At 40.4% G+C, this 22015-nt stretch overlaps 1 protein-coding gene across 4 annotated transcripts in view; it reads left to right on the top strand.

The window, feature by feature from the left end:
- The window catches only part of stau2 (staufen double-stranded RNA binding protein 2), a 364833-nt gene that overhangs the window by 199237 nt on the left and 143581 nt on the right, over positions 1-22015 (top strand). For all 4 annotated transcript variants that reach the window (XM_063065127.1, XM_063065135.1, XM_063065117.1 and 1 more), the window contains 2 exons: positions 8048-8179; positions 8606-8660. In XM_063065127.1, coding sequence (XP_062921197.1) covers positions 8048-8179; positions 8606-8660 — 187 coding nt within the window. The remainder of the gene's footprint in view (positions 1-8047; positions 8180-8605; positions 8661-22015) is intronic.

Here is a 22015-nt window from a genome sequence, read left to right as displayed (position 1 = left end):
GCAAGTTATGTACATCAACACTGCTCAGCCCCCTGCCGTATACTTCACATGTCCTACCAGAACTTGACTCTCCCAACTGCATTACCTTACACTCGTTTGGATTAAGTTCCATCTGCTACCGCAGTGCCCATCTTCCCAGCTGGTCTATGTCCCACCATATCCTTCTTCAGCTGGAACTCCACCAATTTCTGTGTCATTTTCAGACTGTTAATCATTACACTGTTGGACATAACCATGTGAGAGGGTGCCAACACAGTAAATTCACAGTATTCACATGTTTAACATGTTCCTACAACTTTACCCTTTACCACATAATACCCTGCATTTCATTATGAAGTCTATATGGTGCTTAATGCAGTTCACACACATGTATTTCACAGCACAGAATACAGCTAACATGTATACATGTAGCACAGAATAGAGCTAACAGAATACATGTAGCACAGAATAGAGCTAACAGAATACATGTAGCACAGAATAGAGCTAACAGAATACATGTAGCACAGAATAGAGCTAACAGAATACATGTAGCACAGAATAGAGCTAACAGAATACATGTAGCACAGAATACATACATGTAGCACAGAATAGAGCTAACAGAATACATGTAGCACAGAATAGAGCTAACAGAATACATGTAGCACAGAATAGAGCTAACAGAATACATGTAGCACAGAATAGAGCTAACAGAATACATGTAGCACAGAATAGAGCTAACAGAATACATGTAGCACAGAATAGAGCTAACAGAATACATGTAGCACAGAATAGAGCTAACAGAATACATGTAGCACAGAATAGAGCTAACAGAATACATGTAGCACAGCACTCACACTGTGACGTGCATGGAACAATACACAAACTGCTGGTGGAATGTTCCACTGTAATACTTGTGGAAGTTGCTGATTCACAGGATACAGTACTGGACGTGAGTCCCACATTGTGTACATGTCTGGATGTTGTCTTTATCAAAGGAACAATATAGTTACATTTGAGAAAGTGCAAGGAACCAGATTGGTTCTTAGAATGAACAACTTGTCCTCTGCAGAGAGCTTGTACAGAAACGTCTTATAGTTTAGAATTTGGAGGAATAAGAGGTTACCTTGCTGAAATTTAGACAGGGAGAAAAGATGTACCACTGGAATTGATGCTATCTAATATGAACTAGGAATGCTAAATTCATTAGTCAATTCAAGTTTATTTTCATTTACCTATATACACGTATATCGTCAACTGAGACAATGTTTCTCTGAACTAGGGTGTAAAGCACAGTAGTACACATAACACATGTATTACACACAATAACTTAGGAGAAGAAGGATAAAACCTACAGAAGATTTATGCATAAATAAGCAAGGTAAAGTGCATAAATTAAATAGTGTCAGGTACAGAACAGATTAACCGGTGACACTTTGCATGCAATGCGGTTGGGAGAAGAAGCCTACTGGCCTGTTTCCCCACCAGTTTCTGGGTTATGATGATGAGGACTTTGGAAAAGAACTATAAATAGTTATTTTACAGCAAGAGTGTGTCACTACAGTTAAAGAGAACACAATATGTGTTAATATAGTTCAATCTAGAGTGGGAGATAAGAATTTTAAGTAAAACATTAGCGCAAGTCATGTTAGAATGTTTAGTCCAAATGAGCACTTATTTATACAAGCACAGAGTATAAAGAACCAATGGAATGAAATGCCCGGTGCATTCAACTGGAAGGGTTTGGCATGGAAACCATTGCTGTACTAAGGCTGCAGGACAGTAAACAGTAAGCATTAAATATATTTAAAGTTTGCAGAAAGGAAAAAAAGTTGGTGATAAGTGACTACTTTGTAATTAATGCTGAAATCACTTCGGCAATGAGGGAAGCAATAGCCAGAGGCAAGAGACACTGGAGATTTTATATATAAAATCAGTAAGAACAGAGAATAATTTAAGAGTCTGTGGTATCAAAATGACAAAGATAAATGCACAGACTAGGTAATAGATAAGGTGGTTTAATGGGAATTTCAACTGCCATCCAATTTTGGATAAGCAGATACATTCACAATGACAGAACTTCTTGAGTTTGTTTGAGATAGCTTCCTGTGTCAATTTTTTTTCATAAGCAATGGGACAGATTTATTCAAAAACCTAGCAAGTGACACAATATTTATTTGATAGTGACCATAATGCATTTGAAGCTGTTGTAGTGCTTGAAAGGAAGAACATAAAAGCAGCTACTGGGTTTCTAGATTTAAGAGGGTTGATTACAGTGCAATGCGGTAAACTGTTGATTAGATTAGACAGGTCTGTTCACAGGTAGGATAACGGATGATCTTGAGGGTATTGGTAACCTTGAGAGATGAGAACCCTTCTGTTCTTTTTTTCAAAGAAATAAATAAGTAGCAATAGGGCATAAATGTAAAAGCCAGCCAGGAATCCTGGTGACTATAAAAACAGATGCAATTATGCTGCTTTGTAGGTTTTATGGATAAAGACATTACATTACAGGGAGATATTAACAGATTAAGTATGTGCCTCACCTGGATGGACTGTTTGGGGCCCAAAATGGTGGTCCCTGCAAGTGGAGGAGGTGCTGCACCTGCCCAATCACCACCATTAAGGGCCACAAACAGTCCTTCCAGGTGAGTCAGCATTTCAACTGCAACACACAAAATGCTGGAGGAACTCAGCAGGCCGGGGAGCATTTATGGGGGACAAAAAAGTACAGTCGACATTTCCGGCCGAAATCCTTCGGCAGTGCTAGTGAAAAATTGCTGAGTAGGTTTAAAAGGTGGGGGAGTGGAGAGAGAAACACTGGGTGATAGGTGAAACCTGGAGGGGGATGGATGAAGTAAAGAGCTGGTATCAGTAGTGGGAAAGTCATTAGAAGGTACTCTAAGAGATTGGATTATGAGTATTTGGATTGAGAAGGACTGATTAGGTAGAGTTACCAGGGCTTTGTGTGTGGGATGCTGCGTCTAACCAATCTTACAGAGTTTTTTGAGGAGGTTACCAGGAAAGTTGATCAAGACAAAACAATGAATGTTGTCAAAATGAACTTTAGCAAGGCATTTGACAAGGTCCCATGTAGGAAATTGGTCAGGAAGGTTCAATCGCATGAGGTAGTAAATTGGACTGGACATTGGCTTTGAGGGAGAAGCCAGAGAGCGGTAGGAGATGGTTGCCTGTCTGACTGGAGGCCTGCGACTAGTGGAGTGCTGTAGGAATTGGAACTGGGTCTGTTGTTGTTTGTCATCTGTATCAACAATCCGGATGATAATGTGGCTAATTGGATCAGTAAATTTGTGGATGCAGTGGACAGCAAGGAAGACTATCAAAGCTTGCAATGCGATCTGTGCCAGCTGGAAAAATGGCTAATGGAATTTAATACAGACGTGTGAAGTGTTTTACTTTGGGGGCTCACCCAGGGTAGGTCTTACACAGTGTGTGGTAGAGCATTGAGGAGTGTTATAGAACAAAGGGATCTGGGAATGTATGTCCATAATTCATTGAAAGTGGTGTCACAGGTAAATATGGTCATTAAGAAAGTTTTTGGCTTATTGGCCTTCACCAATCAAACTGTTGAGTACAGGAGTTGGGATGTTATGTTGAAGTTGTATAAGACATTGGTAGGCCTAATTTGCAGTATTGTGTGCAGTTTTAGTCACCAACCTACAGGAAAAATGCAAATAAGATTGAAAATACAGAGTAAGTTTACAAGGGTGTTGCTGGGACTGGAGCACCTGAGTTATGAAGAAAGATTGAATAGGTTAGAACTTTAGAACTTTATTTTCTAGAATGTAGAAGATTAAGGGGAGATTTGACTCAGGTATGTAAGATTATGAAAGGTATAGATGGGGTAAATGCAAACAGGCTGTTTCCAATGCAACTAAAGGTCATGGGTTAAAGGCGAAAGGTGAAATATTTAAGGGGACTACGAGGGGAAACTTCTTCACTCAGAGGGTTGTGAGTGTGGTGCAAGCTGCCAGCGCAAGTGGTGAATGCAATTTTGATTTCAAAATTTAAGAGAAGTTTGGATGGGTATATGGATGGGAGGGATTTGGAGAGCTACGGTCCGTTTGCAGGTCAATGGGACTAGGCAGTTTAGATGGTTCAGCATGGACTAGATGGGCCAAAGGGCCTGCTTCTTGCTGTAGTTTTCTATGACAAATATTCGCAATTGTTCTTGCTAAGTGGTTCTTGTTTCCATTTCACCACTTTAATAAGGTTTTATCGCCAGAGAATTTTTACCATTCCCGTCCCCTTACAGTATTTCAAAGGGAATATTACCTTTGCAATTTCCTGATTCACTCTTCCATCCCCACCATCCACTCTCTGGTTCATGGCAGAATAAGTTCATATGGTCACTTCTGTTCACAAGTGTGCAGTGCATATGTTAACCTGTATCATTGATTCCAATGCAGTGATGTTTTACCAGAAGTATCAGTTAATATTTTGTCAAAATTGGTCTTGAAATGCTAGACTTTATTCTCCTCCACTGTATATATCTTTTTCCCTACTGTCTTGGTTAATTATATTGTGAATTAAATTTGAAGTATCCTATGTTACTACTTAAATATAAAAAATCCAATTGTTACTTATAGGAAAATATTTTTTAAAATGGCGATGTTGAATGCCATTGTTAAATCAGACAAATTAACCAAAATGGTGGAGATACACAACAAGTGCTTTTTTTAAAAAATGGTTCCTTATGGTTTTTACAGCTGGAGCTGGTGGAGTAGTGAGAATAAGCTCCCAGGCCCTGTTAAACGCACTCAGTGTTGTGCGTCTCAAATAGCCTTTAACAACCAAGCCTAGTGAAACTGTTTCTACTGACAGGAGAAAGGGCAAAGGCAGATCACTGGCAACTTAAAACCAGTCGCTTTGGGCAGATAGGGTCACCGGTGTGGTTGGCAGCTCAGGAAAACTGACCTCAAACCTCCACTGCCTTGTGGTTATACCCACTCTTGAGGAAAGCTTCAGGACTAAACCCAGACGAAAAATCTGGAGCCGGAGTACCCAAAGCAGTCCTAGGCTGAATTGAATGCTGACTGGCAACTCCAGCAAGCTGCTGGTGCCAAACTATATTGCTGTCTGCCATTCCTGTGGATTCATCAGCTGTTTGGAGAGGGGGAGCCTACTGCAAGGGCAACAGCTTATTCTCCATATCATACTGCCCTGGTTTGCATTCCATGATTAAACCTGACCAACGGAGGGCTTCAATGATCTGATAGTCCTCAGGATATTAGAATGTGGTGTGGGGAAAGAGGTGATTACATCATCTGACAATGAAGTAACATTGTGAAAAATGCTGTTATTTTTGAATTCCCTTAATCCTTTGCATAATGTGTACAAATCACAGATCAGTAAGAATGGTCCTTACCCTCATTGCTTGGCAATTACTAATGAGAAATCTAGTTTACTGATTACATTGACATCCTGTTCATAACCTACACTGTGCCATTTTTCACTTGGGAAAACTGGTGTCTTTTTTCAGTAGTTACAGATTGCACTCTAATGAGGTTACTGAAATGCTGATGGTATTTTCTGCTGTTCTTTTTTTTTGTGTGTGGAATTCCTGCCAAGCATTGAAAGTAAAGATTGACAAAAATAATTACATGTAATGTAAAGCTCTCTTAAAGATGCACAAATAGAATTTTCAAAAATATTTTTTCTGTTATCGGGCTTCATTTTGAAGATGACCATCAACAAAAAGGGCTCAGATGCAACCATAAACAAGAGAAAATCTGCAGGTGCTGAATCTGGAAGTGAGGGACTTTCCTCCTTCCTGCTGGCAAGCAAGAAGAGAGCATAGCCTGGATGGTGGGGTTCCTTGACGATGGATGCTGCTTTCCTGCGACAGCACTCCTTGTAAATCTGCTCAGTGGTGGGGAGGGCTTTCCCCGTGATGGACTGGCCTGTATCCACTACTTTTAGTAGGCTTTTCTGTTCAAGGGGATTGGTGTTTCCATACCAGGCTATGATGCAACCAGTCAGTACACTCTCCACCACACATCTGTGGAAGTTGGTCAAAGTTTTAGACTTTGCCTTATTCTATGAACTGAACATAAAGTAGGTAGGTCAAAAGATTGCCTTCTGTGTCATTACAAGTGTTTTTCTCTTGAGTATAGTGTTTGGATTACATCTCTCATGCAGTGATGAGCAGAGTATTTAAAGATGTGTCAAACAGAAGCTACAGCTGCCTGGATGAGAATGAGTCTGACCTTGATCCCAATGGCCTAAGCAGTCAGGGTACATATGCATAGTGAGAGTCAGGCAAACCAGATTGGTAAAACCTAGTTGTTCCTTTGCTCACTAAGAAATGACAATTTTTAGAGCATCCCATTCTGGACGAATCTTGCTTGTTGCATTTTTGGGGGGATTTTATGCCAGGTGAAAATTGTGAGGGAGAACAAAACTTCAGTCAGTAAATGAGATGACAAATGTACTAGTAGCTAGAGAGGCACCTGAAGATGTAAGCAGTAGTGCTGCAGTCTGGGTTAACCTGATTCCCAACTGTTTTTGGAGCTTGTGAATGATTTTCCAGTTGTTAAGTTTTCCTGAGCTGTATTGTTGAATTTAAATGTGTTGCCTATTTCAGACTTATTTAGATCTCTCGTTTAAAGACCCATATCTTATCTTTCCATAGACATTCCATCAACAAATTTAATTAAAGCCACTTTCCACATTAGTTTGTGTTTATCTTGGCCATTGTTTTGAGCTCTCAGATGTGCAGAATGCATTATTTTTAATGATCTTACAAGTAACTTGTTCAGTATTCCCAATATAAGCTCCAGCTGTATTTACAATGACCACAAATAACTCAGTGGTATTGTCCTCACAAGTTTCAGTTTGTTATATTTGTAGCAATTTTGCTTCTGAATCATTCATGCTCCAGCACATAATCTAGTTTAGCACCACTAAACAGAATAGAATCGGAGCAGCGTCATTGGCAGAACTGTGTTTCTTATTAATAATTGTAAAACCATTTACAGATAAAGACAAGTTCTTCTGGCTTCCTGCTTGCCAGTTTTATCTCACCTAAAACATATAAGTAAGAACAATTGGTCATTTATTGTAGCACTGCTCTGAGTTTGTAAGCATAACAAGGAAAAAGGCGGTGGCTACACTTCCAAAGCAATCTTTAGCCTTGAAGCAGCTTGGTATATTCTAAAAGGCACAATATAAATCCGTTCTATCTGTCTGCCGATTATACACTGCTTTTTTATTTGAATTGTTTCATCCATCTCTACATTTGATATGAGCTTCTCTGTAGACTTTTCATTTTGAATTTCCCAATTACCTTTCTCTGGAAAGGTAATACTACTATACCAGGATGTGGCCTGGAATTTCTGTGAGCTCCCAACAACATTTACACAATTCCTGAAACACCCAGTGCAAAATTTTCAGTGAGATTTACAGGAAGATGTTTCCTGCTTAGCATTGCTGCCTACTGCACCTTCAACAGTACCCCTGGGTCAGCTGCAGGATCATCTGCCAGGGACCGCTGCTAATATTTGTGTGTAAAGACTGAATACAAACTGAATTTTACAGATTTTTTTGTCCGTAGCTGACTGCCCTGTGCCGCCTCCTCACAACCCTGTCCCCTGTGCGGAACTGCAGATTAATTCCTAAGATGCAATTAATCACCATGATGAGTTTCTGCTAATTGTGTCCATTTATGAGACTTCAGGAAGTTATTTAAAATTAAGTACAAGGGCACTAAAAGGCACCTTTTTAAAAAGCCCTTAAATGTTTTTTTATATGCTCAGGAACTGTATTACTCCACCATAACCAGTAAATAGTTCTGTATTTTTTTCTCTGAAATCTAATGCTACAGATGCTGGAAATATGAAATTAAAACAGGAAATATTAAGCAGTTCAATATTTTGTTGTTAAATTACTATTTTGGATTAAAAAATGTACTTGTCTGGATCATACTCAGAAATGTAGGCATTTCAATGAAAATCTATTTGTAATGGTTAATAAAATGTAACCATTTGTGAATGCAGATACAGTAATGAGAATTAAATAGAAATGTATAACTGCTCTGTTATTCCTTTAGGTCAAAGTAGGCATTGAGATAGCAACAGGAACAGGTCCAAACAAGAAAGTTGCAAAGAGGAATGCTGCAGAGGCCATGTTACTGCAGCTTGGGTACAAAGCGTCCATCCCAAGTCAAAATCCACAGGAAAAGGTAAACATAAATTTTAATTTCTCTTTTTAAAATTGAATTCTAAGAGATAAGAAACAAATACAAGTGGATAATGAAATATGAGATAATGCATTATTAATGCATATGCGAAGAAATTTTTTTAGTCAGAGGGTGGTGACTCTATGGAATTTGTTGCCATGGGCAACAGTGGAGGCCAAGTCATTGGGTGTATTTAAGGCAAAGATTGATAGGTATCTGAGTAGCCAGGGCATCAAAGGTTATGGTGAGAAGGTGGGGGAGTGGGACTAAATAGGAGAATAGATCAGCTCATGATAAAATGGCGGAGCAGACTCGATGGGCCGAATGGCGTACTTCTGCTCCTTTGTCTTATGGTCTTATCTTAATTCTGTTTTTAGATCTGATGATAAATTTTGTGCTTGGTATTTATGTTTCGTTTTAACTTTGTAGCCAGTTGAGAAGAGCTGGGATGGACGAAAGGTCACTTTTGCAGATCAGCCAAATAGTGAGTAGTTTTTAATCTTGGAAAAAACATTTTATGACTAAATGCATTTTAACTTATTTCTAACCTGCAATTCAAGTTTATTTTTTATTTAGAGTGGCACAAGTCTTTGTTTTTTTTTACTTATTAATGTGCTTTAAAATAACTGAAGTATGCAATACCAAAATATAGGTTGCAGAAGTGCTTGAGCATTGAACATTGATGCTCTTTTTGATCCCCAGCTTCGAGGGAGCGGTTTCATTATTACTTGTTGAATAATTATCCAGCTTAGATAAGTTTGAACCAAGAATTGGTCAGTAAGACATAGTGGAACAATGAAAAGCCTTCAGGGAAGAGCTTGAGAGATACAAAGCAAAAGCATTTTGGTGAAAAAGAAGTTTAGAGTATTCAAATTTAGAGCTCATAAGATAACCAAGACGTTTGGGAATTTAAGGTTTACATCTGTAAAGAACCAACATAAAGAAAATTTATAAAAATAACTAATTGTGGATTAAGAAATGATGAGGCCATTAAAGGTCGAAGAAGGAATCTTTTTTGTGGAAGCAGAGGACATGGCTAAGGTCTCAAATCAGTATTTTATATTTGGTTTTGCTAGTAAAGAGAAAGGTGCCAATTAACAATAGAGGAGGAGGCATCATTGATTGGGATAAAATTAGATAACTGGTTGAATTTAAAGCAGGAAATTCCTTTAGATTGGGTTGAATAGTTTTGATGGAAGGCTGGATGTTTGATGGATATTACTGGAGTTATCTCCTTTAGATATGGAGATTGTGCTAGAGGGTGAAAGAATTGCATATTTTGTAACTATATTGAGAAAAAGGAAAAGAAAGAAATCTGATAGCTAAAAATTAGGTAGCCTAATGTCAGTGGCAGGGAAATATTTCAAAATCATAATCCTGAACAAATGAATGTTGTAAAATAATGGCTAATGAAAGTCACCATAGCTTTGTTAAAGGAAAATTGCATTTGACTAACCTGTTTCAGTCCTTTAATGAAGTTGCAGAGAAGATTGAAGATTGTGTATATGAATTTATAAAAGGCTTTTGTTAGACAAATTAACCTCCTAGGGATTAAAACGACAGTGGCAGCATGGATACGGAATTGGCAAAGAAACAAAGCAGAGAGCAATAAATGGTGTTTTTTGGATTGAAGTTAAATGGTTCCCCAGGGACCACTGTGATATGTCTTAGATTTGCAGATAATCCGAGTTTGGGAACTGGATAAGCAACAAGGAGGATAAATGATCGACTTTAGGAATGTGGGCAGACTGGCAAAATGGGCAGATGGTATGGCAAATTAAACATAACTTGGGAACATGAAGTAATTAATTTTAATTGAAAGACTGACAAGAAGTAGGATGAATTAAATTGTACAGTTTTGAAGTGAGTTTCAAAATGGACTTAATGATAATATACATACAAGCCTTTAAAGGGGAAAAGACAATGTGAGAAGTCTGTTTAAACAGATACAGACCCCTTAGCTAATTTACTGGAAGAATAGAACGATGCAGTTAGGTGTCATCTGGAAGAGTGTAGGGCAGAAGTAAAAATCAGTTTAAAAAAAAAGTAATGAAGGGCTAAAACATTTATAGGGTTAGGAGAAAAAAGCTAACACGGGCAAAAAAGACTAATAACTTCCTGTGGTGCACCATTTAATGGTAAAATTATCCTGATTCTAATCTTCTGATTATCACTTTTAAACTTGATCTTAATTATGCTCTCTGACCTGAGTTCCTCTAGTATTTTGTGTATGTTGATCTGGATTTCCAGCATCTGCAGTCTCTTGTGTTGATGTACCTAATGTTCACATTTTCTCGCACTACAAGGAAATTGGGCCATCATGAAACAATGGTTATTAAGTGTACTAAAATTAACATGATTTTTAATTGATTTTTAACCCAATTTCCCTCGGGATCAATAAAGTATGACTATGACTAATTGGTGAAGATGCAATCAATAGCATACTTCAAATGTTTTATTTTTGCTCTCCCATCCCACTCTGGTCTCAGAATGAAACTATGGAAAAAAAATCTAAAGTCCCCCTTCAGTCGCAAAGGGTAAATGTGTAATTGTGATGTATGTAAAGCACAGATCTCAAATACCTCATCACATATTCAGGAAAAAAAAGGGCAATGAGTGACAAAATCATGAAACCAATTTAATGTGTAAACTGAAGGGATTCTGCAGATGCTGGAAATTCTGAGCAATGCACACAACATGCAGGAGGAACTCAGCAGGTCAGGCAGCATCGATGGAAAAGGAGTAAATATTCAATCTTTCAGGCCGAGACCCTTCATCAGGACTGGGAAAGAAAGTGGAAGTAGCTAGAATAAGAAGGTTGGGTGGGAGGGGAAGGATTACAGACTAGAAGGGGGTGGGAGAGGGAGTTTGAAGTAAGAAGATCGGAGGTCGTAGGTGGAAAAGGTAAAGGCTGGAGAAGAAGAAATCTGATAGGATAAGAGAGTGGACTGTGGGGAAAAGGGAAGGAGGAGTCACCGGGGGAGGTGATAGGCAGGTGAGAATGAGAGAGAGGTAAAATGGGGGCCAGTGGGGGGGAATTGAACAATAGGGGAGGGGGGAGAGAAAAATTGCTGGCACTTGGAGAAATCGATAATCATACTATCAGGTTGGAGGCTGCCCAGACACTCTGAGGTGTTGCTTCTCCAACCTGACAGTGTCCTTACCGTGGCAGTGGAGGAGGCCAATGAACCGACATGTCGGAATTCGAATGGGCATTGGAATTAAGATGGTTGAGCTCCGGGAAATCTGCTTGTTGTGGACAGAGCGTCGGGAGCACTGGATGCATTAAACAACCCCAGTAGATTTGCAAGTGAAGCGTTGATCTGGAAGGACTGTGAATGAAGGTGAATGGGCAGGAGTAGCACTTCTTCCTCGTGCAGGGATAAAAACAAGGAGTTAGATTAGTGCAGAGGGACGAACAGGGAAAGGAATCACAGAACCCTACCAGCAAGCTCACTTTATCTGTCTCCCTCCCCCACCGCTCTTAGCTTTCTGCAGGGATTGCTGTCCATGATTCCTTTATCCATGTGTTCCTCCTCTCTACTCTCTCGTGGCACTGCTGAGTATTTTGCGCGTTGCTCCAATTTAATGTGTTATTCTTTTTAAACAAATACCTTGGAATGACTTCAAGGCAACAGAAATTTAACCTTGCTGTGGCTTTTATGATGTCAGCTTGATTGATAAGATTGCTATTTTGTAGTTGTTGCTGGGTATCAATTGTTTAATATATTTTACTTGGAATGTACAAAAGTTGCAAATGCTATTCACTCTCTGAGATTATCTCATATTTGCCTAGGGAAAAACTTCCATTCCAGTAGAATTTAATATTCACAACTCACCTGTGTAACAATGAACTGTACTGTTTGAATAAATTTATAAGTTTCTCACACAACCATTCTGTCTGCCTCTCCTCCTGAGGTATAATTCCATTATATTCACTCCCATTCGCTCTGTATTTAGCCCAAATCAGTCTTGTCATTCAAAAGTGTGCAAGACGCATTAAAAAAATCAGATTGTTTCTGTCTTGACTCAGTGTTTATAAATCCTTTCAGTGAGGACATTTCATTAATGACTTTAACATTTCATCCATCCTTCTTAATCCAAGATGTTAAGGCTAGTTTAGCATGAAATCTTCACCCCAGTTGAATGCACAAACCCAGCAGTGATCCAAGACCTTGCTGCTGAATGGGTCACTCTCCAAAGTTGGTAAACTGAGAGCAGTTGAATGCAGTGATTTTAAATATTATTGAACATCTCTCACACTTAAACACAAATACTGCACTAGTTATTCAACCTTGCACTTTAATGTCTTTCTCACTGCTCTGAAGAGCTGAACAATACATCCTGTTCACAGTTGTGTCTGTGAATTCAGAACAATCAGTTTTGATTCCAAATAATTTATTAAAAGGCTAGGCGCTGTAGTTTTCTGTCTTAGCTGGGTCTTCAAAGTACTCCTGAATTTAAAAACTATAGGTGATACCAAACTGGTGGTTCTTTTGGCTGTTGTGAAAAGTATTAACTACCTTGTCTTAGTGACGTCAAGGACCATTGAGCTTTTCGAGGAGTTCCTGTTCTCATTGCCTCCTAAAGGAACATGGAGGCAGATGGATCTATTGTCTTAGACCCAGCAATGCATTGTAAAAGCACCAAAAGAGACTGCATACCTCCACAAAAGATGTAATCAAAAACCGGAAGAGTAACCACTCCACCCAAGTTTCTATAAAATTGTATGTTAGGGGAAGGTTTTCAATCTCTCTCTCTCTTTCTCTCTGCCTGTCACGCTGTCTCTCTGCCTGTCGCGCCGTCTCTCTCTGCCTGTCGCGCCGTCTCTCTCTGCCTGTCACCCTCTCTCTCTGCCTGTCACCCTCTCTCTCTGCCTGTCGCGCTGTCTCTTTGCCTGTCATACTGTCTCTCTGCCTGTTGTCCTCCCCCCTCCCTCTCTGTCTCTCTCTCCCTCTCTGACCCTCTCTGTGTCTCTCTCCCTCTCCCTGACTCTCTCTCTGTCTCTCTGACTCTCTCTCTGACACTCTCTCTTTCTCTCTGTCTGTCTCTTTCTCTCTCTGCCTCTGTCTGTCTGTCTCTCTCTCTCTTTCTGTCTGTCTGTGTGTGTGTGTCTCTCTCTCTCTTTGACTCTCCCCTCTCTCTCTCCCCCTCTGACTCTGAAAGACTCTCTCTCTCTCCCCCCTTCATCCCTCTCCCTCTCTCCCCTCGCCCTCCCCTTCACCTCCTCTTTTCCCCTTCCCCCCTTTGCCCCCCCACTTCCCCCCTTTACCCCCTTCCACTTCCACAGGAGTGGAAAGTAGAAAGTAACAGCAAAAATAAAATACATTATTGATTTTTATTATACTGCAGTATCAAGTGTAATATGTGCCTTTTTTAATGAAAAAGTAAAGTGTACTTTGTACTCCATGGGGGAGTATTTAGCTTTGAGAGTTCTGGGAAGAATTGTTCCTGCAGACACCAAAGTGAATATACAGTTTTTGGGGAAATTCCCACTGGCCATTCCTTCCCAGCCTTTCCCATCATGTTTGCATTCTTCTGTCGTTTTTTTTTCTGGAACCTCTTGTGTAATCCATTCAGTTGAGGAAATAAAATTAAGTGGTACATATGTTATAGTTACCAAATGTGTACAATTTTGTAAATTTCCAGCTAATATACATATTATTTTGTCATTCTTTACAAATATGATCTCCAGATTTATGGAACCATTTTCATGTATTATTAATAGAATTTATTTGGCATGAATTTAATGTCACTCCACTCTTTAATAAAAGGGGAAGGCAGCAGAAAGGAAATTATAGATCAGTTAGCCTGACCTCAGTGGTTGGGAAGAAGTTGGAGTCAATTGTTAAGGATGAAGTTATGGAATATTTGGGATCAGAATCAGGTTTATTATCACCAGCATGTGTTGTGAAATTTGTTAACTTAGCAGCAGCAGTTCAATGCAATGCATAATATAGAAGAAGAAGAAAAAAAATAAAAATAGGCATCCGTTAGTCTCATGAGACCATGGATTTGCACCTTGGAAGGTTTCCAGGGCGCAGGCCTGGGCAAGGTTATATGGAAAACCAGCAGTTGCCCATGCTGCAAGTCTTCCCTCTCTATGGCACCAATGTTGTCCAAGGGAAGGGCACTAGGACCCATACAGTTTGGCACCAGTGTCGTCGCAGAGTAATGTGTGGTTAAATGCCTTGTTCAAGGACACAGCACATTGCCTCAGCCAAGGCGCGAACTAGCGACCTTCAGATTGCCAGACGGACGCCTTAACCACTTGGCCACGTGCCAACACAAAATAATAATAATAAATAAATTACAGTACTGTATATGTATATTGAATAGATTAAAAATTGTGTAAAAACCAGAAATAACATATATTTTAAAAGTGAGGTGTAGTGTTCATGGGTTCAATGTCCATTTAGGAATCAGATAGCAGAGGGAAGAAGCTGTTCCTGAATCGCTGAGTGTGTGCCTTCAGGCTTCTGTACCTCCTACCTGATGGTAACAGTGAGAAAAGGGCATGCTCCCTGGGTGCTGGAGGTCCTTAATAATGGACACTGCCTTTCTGAGACACCGTTCCCTAAAGATGTCCTGATTACTTTGTAGGCTAGTACCCAAGATGGAGCCGACTAAATTTACAACCTTCTGCAGCTTCTTTCGGTCCTGTGCAGTAGCCCCTCCATAACAGACAGTGATGCAGCCTGTCAGAATGCTCTCCACAGTACATCTGTAGAAGTTTTTGTTGACATACCAAACCTTTTCAACCTCCCAATGAAGTATAGTCACTGTCTTACCTTCTTTGTAGTTGCATCAATATGTTGGAACCAGGCTAGGTCCTCAGAAATCTTGACACGCAGGAACTTGAAACTGCTCACTCTCTCCACTTCAGATCCTTCTAAAAGGATTGGTACATGTTCCTTCGTTTTACCCTTCCTGAAGTCCACAATCAGCTCTTTTGCCTTACTGACGTTGAGTGCCAGGTTGTTGCTGCGACACCACTCTACTAGTTGGCATATCTCACTCCTGTACGCCCTCTCGTCACCACCTGAGATTCTACCAACAATGGTTGTATCATCAGCAAGTTGAGAGATGGTATTTGAGTTATGCCTAGCCACATAGTCATGTGTATATAGAGAATAGAGCAGTGAGCTAAGCACACACCCCTGAGGTGCACCAATGTTGATCGTCAGCCAGGAGGAGATGTTATCACCAATCTGCACAGACTGTGGTCTTCCAGTTAGGAAGTTGAGGATCCAATTACAGAGGGAGGTACAGAGGCCCTGATTCTGTAACCGAATATCATATATTTGGATTTTCAGAAGGCCTTTGACAAGGTGCCACATATGAGGTTGCTTATCAAGTTAAGAGCACTGGTAATACAGAAATGTTACTAGAATGGTTAGAGCATTGGCTGATTGGTAGGAGGCAGTGAGTGGGAATAAAGCTATCCTTTTCTGGTTGGCTGCCAGTGACTAGTGGTATTCCGCGGGGGTTGGAGTTGGGATACTTTTTATGCTGTATATAAATGATTTAGATGATGGAGTAGATGGCTTTGTTGCCAAGTTTGCAGATGATATGAAGATTGGTGGAGGGACAGATGGTGTAGAGGAAACGGGTAAGCTGCAGAAGGACTTAGACAGATTAGGAGAATGGGCAGGAGAGTGTTAAATGAAATACAATGTTGGAAAATGCATGGCCATGCAATTTGGTAGTAGAAATAAATGAGCAGACAATTTTCTAACTGGGGAGACAATCCAATAATCTGAGATGCAAAGGGACTTGGGAGTCCTTGTGCAGAACAACCTAAAGATTAAATTGCAGGTAGAGTTGATGGTGAAGAAGGAAAATGCAGTGTTAGCATTCATTTCAATAGGTCTAGAATACAAAAGCAGGGATGTGATGGTGAGGCTTTATAAGGCACTGATGAGGCCTAACCTTGAGTATTGTGAACAGTTTTGGGCTCCTCATCTAAGAAAAGATGTGCTGGGTTCAGAGGAGGTTCACAAGGATAATTCCGGGAATGAAAGGGTTATCTTATGAGGAATGTTTGATAGCTCTGGGCCTGTACTCAATGGAATTTAGAAGGATGAGGGCGGGGGATCTCATTGAAAGGCCGAGACAGGGAAGATGTGGAAAGGATGTGTTTCCCATAGTGGGAGAGTCTAGACAGAGAAGATGTGGAAAAGATATTTCCCATGGTGGGGGAGTCTAGGACAAGAGGGCACAACCTAAGGATAGAGGGGTGTCCATTTGAAACAGAGATGCGGAGGAATTTCTTTATCCAGGCGGTGGTAAATTTGTGGAATTTCTTACCACAAGCAGCTGTGGAGGTGAGGTCATTTGGGTGCATTTAAGGCAGAACTTGATAGATTCTTGATTGAATACGACATCAAAGGTTATGGAGAGAAGGCTGCAGATTGGGACTGAGGAAGGGGAGAAAAGGATCAGCCATGATTGAATGGTGGAGCAGACTCAACAGGTAGGCCAAATGGCTTAATTCTGCTCCTATGTCTTATGATTTTATGGTCTTATGATTTAGGCTTGCTGTAATCATAATTGTCTTTAGTCAGGGTGATGAATCCAGTTTAGGTCACCACTGCCTGCCAGGGTAAAGTTACCATTGTCCTCCTCTCCTCCTTTCCCCGTGGCCGCAGAGCGGTTTCTGGAATCACGGCATGGATCCACCCTGAGGCTTAGTGGATGTGATTTTCATTGCACAGCTCTGTCGGGAGAAAAGCAGGGACACACGATTTATCACTATTGATGGATGACTTTGACCTTGCCAAAGCTTCTGACTCCACCTATCTCTGGGCATTATGGCGCATCCTCCTCAAATCTGGCATTCCATGGAAATTCAGCTCCATGTTGTGTTGGCTTCATGATGATTCCAAGCTGTAATCCTAGCCAATGTATCTACAACACAGCAGCATGGTAGTGTAGCGGTTAGCATAATGCTATTACAGCACCAGTGACCGAGGCTCAATTCTGCCACTGTCTGCAAGGAGTTTGCACATTTTCCCATGACCACGTAGGTTTCCCCCAAATTCTTTAGCTTCTTCCTACGTTCCGAAGATGTGTGTGTTAGTCAGGTTAATTTGTCATGTGGGTGTAGTTGGGTGGCATGGAGACACTGTGCCAAAAGGGTCTATTTCTATGCTGTATCTCCAAATAAAAATGAATAAAACAGCCAAGACTTGGATCATCAAGGAAGGCTGTATCATTGTCCCAACATTTTCTTCACTTGTTCTTACGCCAGTGCTGCGCGTTGCTTTGAACAGTACGAACTTGCAGGACGAATGGGGGAAACCCTTACTTCCCTTTAACCTGTGCTTGTTTACTAGATCGAAGAAGACTGCAGAAAATCCTTTGTATCTGACATGCTAGGGCTGTCTCGAGAGGGTGATCTGAGGAAGGGTAGAGACTGAAAGCTACATCACCATGCAGCAAAGCCAACTTGATGTAGTGTGGCTTGTAGACCAAGAACAGGGAGGTGGGATTAATCTTAATGTACTTTTGTTAGTCAGCATAGATACTACACACCAGATGATCTCCTCCTCCACCACTGACATTTATGATCCCGTATCAGATGATCAGATTGTGTTTGTTTCTGAGAATTCTTTGTCCGGACTGCGGCGGACAGGTTGGCTCTACAGTAGGTAGTTGAAACTGCCCAGGGCATCACTGGCACCAGCCTACTCACCATCGAGGACATTTATAAGAAAGGTGCTGGAAAAAGGCCAGTAATATCACGAAGGATCCCACCCCCCTGCTCACAGATTGTTTATCCCACTCCCATCAGGAAAGAGGCTACACAGCATCCACGCTAGGACCAGCAGACTCACAAACAATTGCTTCCCCCAAGCTACTGGGCTGATCATCACCTCCACCCATTTAAGCCACCCCACCACCACTACTTTATCATTTTCTGTCAGAGTCACATTATGACGTTATGTGCAGATACTCCTGTACATAGCATCACTTGTACATACAGTATTTCTATGGATACAGTGTGAGCTAATCTTATGTATTTACTTTTGTTGTGTTCTTTAGGCTTATTGTGTTTTTTTAGGCTGCATCGGATCTGAAGTAACAATTATTTCATTCTCCATAACACTTGTGTACTGAAGAAAGACAATAAATAATTTTGAATCTTAAATCTTATTGTTTTCCAGAGTAACTGTTCTTTTCAGTGTACACTGGCTCCGAAAGCTGACACTTTTGCTTTTGCCCTCTGATTTCAAAGCTTCAGATGGAAAAGCACGACTTGAAATTCCTTTCTTGTAACTGCCTCATCAATATCTCATAAACAGCTCAAGGGTGCCTGTGCTTACAATAACTCGGTGCTGAACAAGAGGTCTTAGGTGAAAGTAAATTTTGTCACATGCCAGGACAAGTGTAATTGTTGGAGATTCTTCATGTGAAATTCAAAAGGTTAACTCTCTCAAAACAGTTAAGGAATTTCCATCCAGTTCTAAACATCAAAGTACATTTTACTTAATCCTTATGAACTAAGTTGCTTTGTGCCATGTCTGACCACAATAGGAGGAAGACCACAGAATACAATGAGGCATCTGAACTTTTTCATTTTGAAACACAGATGGGTTTTATTATAGATTGTGGTTCTTAGCGCAGCACAAATGTATGACGCTTTGCTTTTGGATTGTAGGCATTCTTGCAGAGGACTCCACTCACTGAATTTGGAGGAATGAGGGCCAATCTCAATGTAATGTTCAAAATTTTCACAATGGCAGGAGGCTACGTTCTCTCAGTCCCGTCAAGATGATGGTGAGCTGCAATATTTGTCAAGGTTGAGGTTAATTGTTTTTGTTGAGGTTCATAGGATGATTTTGGGCAGAGCATGGGAGTTAGAGGTCAGGTTTGGGTTGAGGGACAGGGATGAGTGAGCGGAAGAATGGTAAGTGAATATCAGGGCAGGAGCCAGTGTTTGGAGACCAGGTCAGAACGCTACGTGGTTGAAGGTCAGTGATCCCGGAGATCATCTCTGTGGGAGCTGAGGAGACCAACAATCCTCAAGTCAGCAAGTTCTGGGATTGGAGGTCTGCACAGATGCGAGTCACGAGGGTCATATCACCAGGGTTGAGGCTTGAATGTCAAACCTGTGATTGGTGAATCTGGAGGTAGAGGCCTGAAAGTCGAAACCCGTGGGTCAACTTGTCCAGAGGTCAGAGGCCGGATATCTGCGAGTCCGTGCCCAGGAAATGGAGATCGGAGGCCCATTGTCTGTGAGTCTGAGAATCCAGGGCTAATCCAGGTCTGTCCTGGGGTTAAAGCCTGTCAGTGTGTGTGGGAGGGTGGGAAAGGGGCTTGTTATGCTGCTATTGTTGCTGTTACTTGTGTTATTCTGCTGAACATAGCGCGTATTTTTCGTTGGCGCTGGAATGTGTGGAAACACTTGCAGGCCTCCAGCACATCGTTAAGTGTGTTGATTCTTGACGCAGATGATACATTTCAGTGTATGTTCCTTTGTATGTGTGATTAAACAAATTGGAATCTGAACTAGGAGTCATTGTTCCCAGAAATGGAGTCAGCCATTTAAGACCGAAATGAGATTTTTTTTCTCTCTGCAGTGGATTTAAGCTTTTGAAATTTTCTACAGAGGAGTGTGGATGTTAAGTAATTGCAAGTATATTCAAGGCTAGGTTCAAGAGTTGGTTTAGTCAGTGAGGGAATCAGGGTAAAAGGAACCGGCAACAAAGTGAACTTGAAATATAGCATGATCCATTGTCTTATTGAGCGACCTTCAGGAAACATATTGCCTGCTCCTGCATTAGTTTCTTATCCTGCATCATTTCAAAAGATGATTAAACTACATTTAGTTTACATTTGTTTTTTGTAATGATGTCAGACATTCATTTGTTAGTCCAAAGAGCTACTAAACTAGGCATGGCACTCCATCTATACAGAATGCAAAAGCATTTATTCACACTTATGGTCAGTAAAACCACAATCTGACTCTCCTCCCTCATCACCCCCCCCCCAACCCCTTGACTAGCAAAGGCACATTTGGCTATTTAAACAAATCTGGTTCATTTCGATCAAAGTTTGTGTGTGATCTTGAATATAAGAGGGAAGGCGTGAAAGAACTTCCTGTTCCAGAAAGTTGGCAGACTCTGGAAGAAAACAGCTCAACTGTTTTCACTCCTGCAATAGAATACCAGCAGCTGTTTGTTCTGTGTGGTTGCCAAAAGATCTGCTTAAGAAAGAACCTTATTGGATGATACTGATCTGACCCACCTTTCAGAAAGTCCACTTAAGAGGATGGATCGGATCTCTTGTGAAAGTATCCAGTATGAAACTCTGCACCATAGCTGGGGTCTTGATGACAAGCTTTACAGTTTTGATGGTTTCAATGCTATATCTGTGGCATGCAGACTAGAGGGAACAGAAATCAGAATTTTTTTGTTTGTATTGTCTCTTTCGATATTTTTATTAGTTTCTGCTTGGAAGAATACAGAGAACAAGAAGCTATATATTATAAGTCGAAAGAAAAAGAAGTACCAAATACATTATATTAAAAATATAATTACAATCACAAAACCCTGTATTCATAAAAAATTAAGTTAAATCGTAATATTGAAATATAATAATTTTATAATACAGAAAAAAATCTAAACCCACTACCAAAGTTTGTATTGTAAGCCATAATTCCATGATATTTCATATCTTTTTTTCTATTTTGCTTTGAAGTGCCCTGTAACTTCAGAAAGACTAAAATGACAAGTGGTGTGGTAACTGGATTCCCAGTTACTGGTACTATGACGTGCTAAGATTGAGTAGAAACCATTGTTCACCATGCTGATAAAAGGGATAGGGATTGTTCATGGAATCCAGAATATGTTTGTCTTTTTCAGCCGACTATTTTAGGGTGTCTGCCTTGTGAACAAATCCTGGAATATAGTAAGTGTTCAAAGGACAATGTACAAGCCAGAGGAACTGAAATAGTCCAATGAAGAACATTTTCTTCTTTCATTTAAGGCTGATGATTGTTTTCTCTGCTCAAGATATAATTAAGGACATCCTTTGTTGAAGTAAAGAACCATGAGAAGTTTTGGTTTCTTTACCTAAGGGAGGACATATTTCAGAATCAGAATCAGGTTTATTATCACCGGCTTGTGTTGTGAAATTTGTTAATTTAGCAACAACAGTTCAATGCAATACATACTATAGAAAAAGAATAAATAAATAAATTACTGTATATGCGTATTGAATAGATTAAAAATCGTGCAAAAACAGAAATAGAAGTGAGGTAGTGTTTAAAAAAGTGAGGTAGTGTTCATGGGTTCAATGTCCATTTAGGAATTGGATAGCAAAGGGGAAGAAGCTGTTCCTGAATCGCTGAATGTGTGCCTTCAGGCTTCTGTATCTCCAATCTGATGGTAACAGTGAGAAAAGGGCATGCCCTGGGTGCTGGGGGTCCTTAATAATGGATGCTGCCTTTCTGAGACACCACTCCTTGAAGATATCCTGGGGACTTTGTAGGCTAGTACCCAAATGGAGCCAACTAAATTTTTGACCCTCTGCAGCTTTTTTTGGTCCTGTGCAGTAGCTCCCCTATACCAGACAGTGATGCAGCCTGTTAGAATGCTCTCCACAGTACATCTATAGAATTTTTTGAGTGTTTTATCAATGGTGAATATCCATCTTCAGACAAGAATAGCAGGAACTGTTGAGGATGGGAAGAGTTTGGGTCAACTCGGCCTATATTCACTTGAGATTCCAAAACTGAGAGGCTATCTCATTTGAAGTCTGCCAAAGATAGACTATATGCAGAGAAGAGGAGATTTCACAGGTGTTTGTAAGCAGGATTGAGTCAAGGACAAA

The sequence above is a fragment of the Mobula hypostoma genome, chromosome 1 (assembly GCF_963921235.1).
Source record: "Mobula hypostoma chromosome 1, sMobHyp1.1, whole genome shotgun sequence".
NCBI classification, from domain to species: Eukaryota; Metazoa; Chordata; class Chondrichthyes; order Myliobatiformes; family Myliobatidae; genus Mobula; species Mobula hypostoma.
This window is presented reverse-complemented; position numbering and strand designations above follow the sequence as displayed.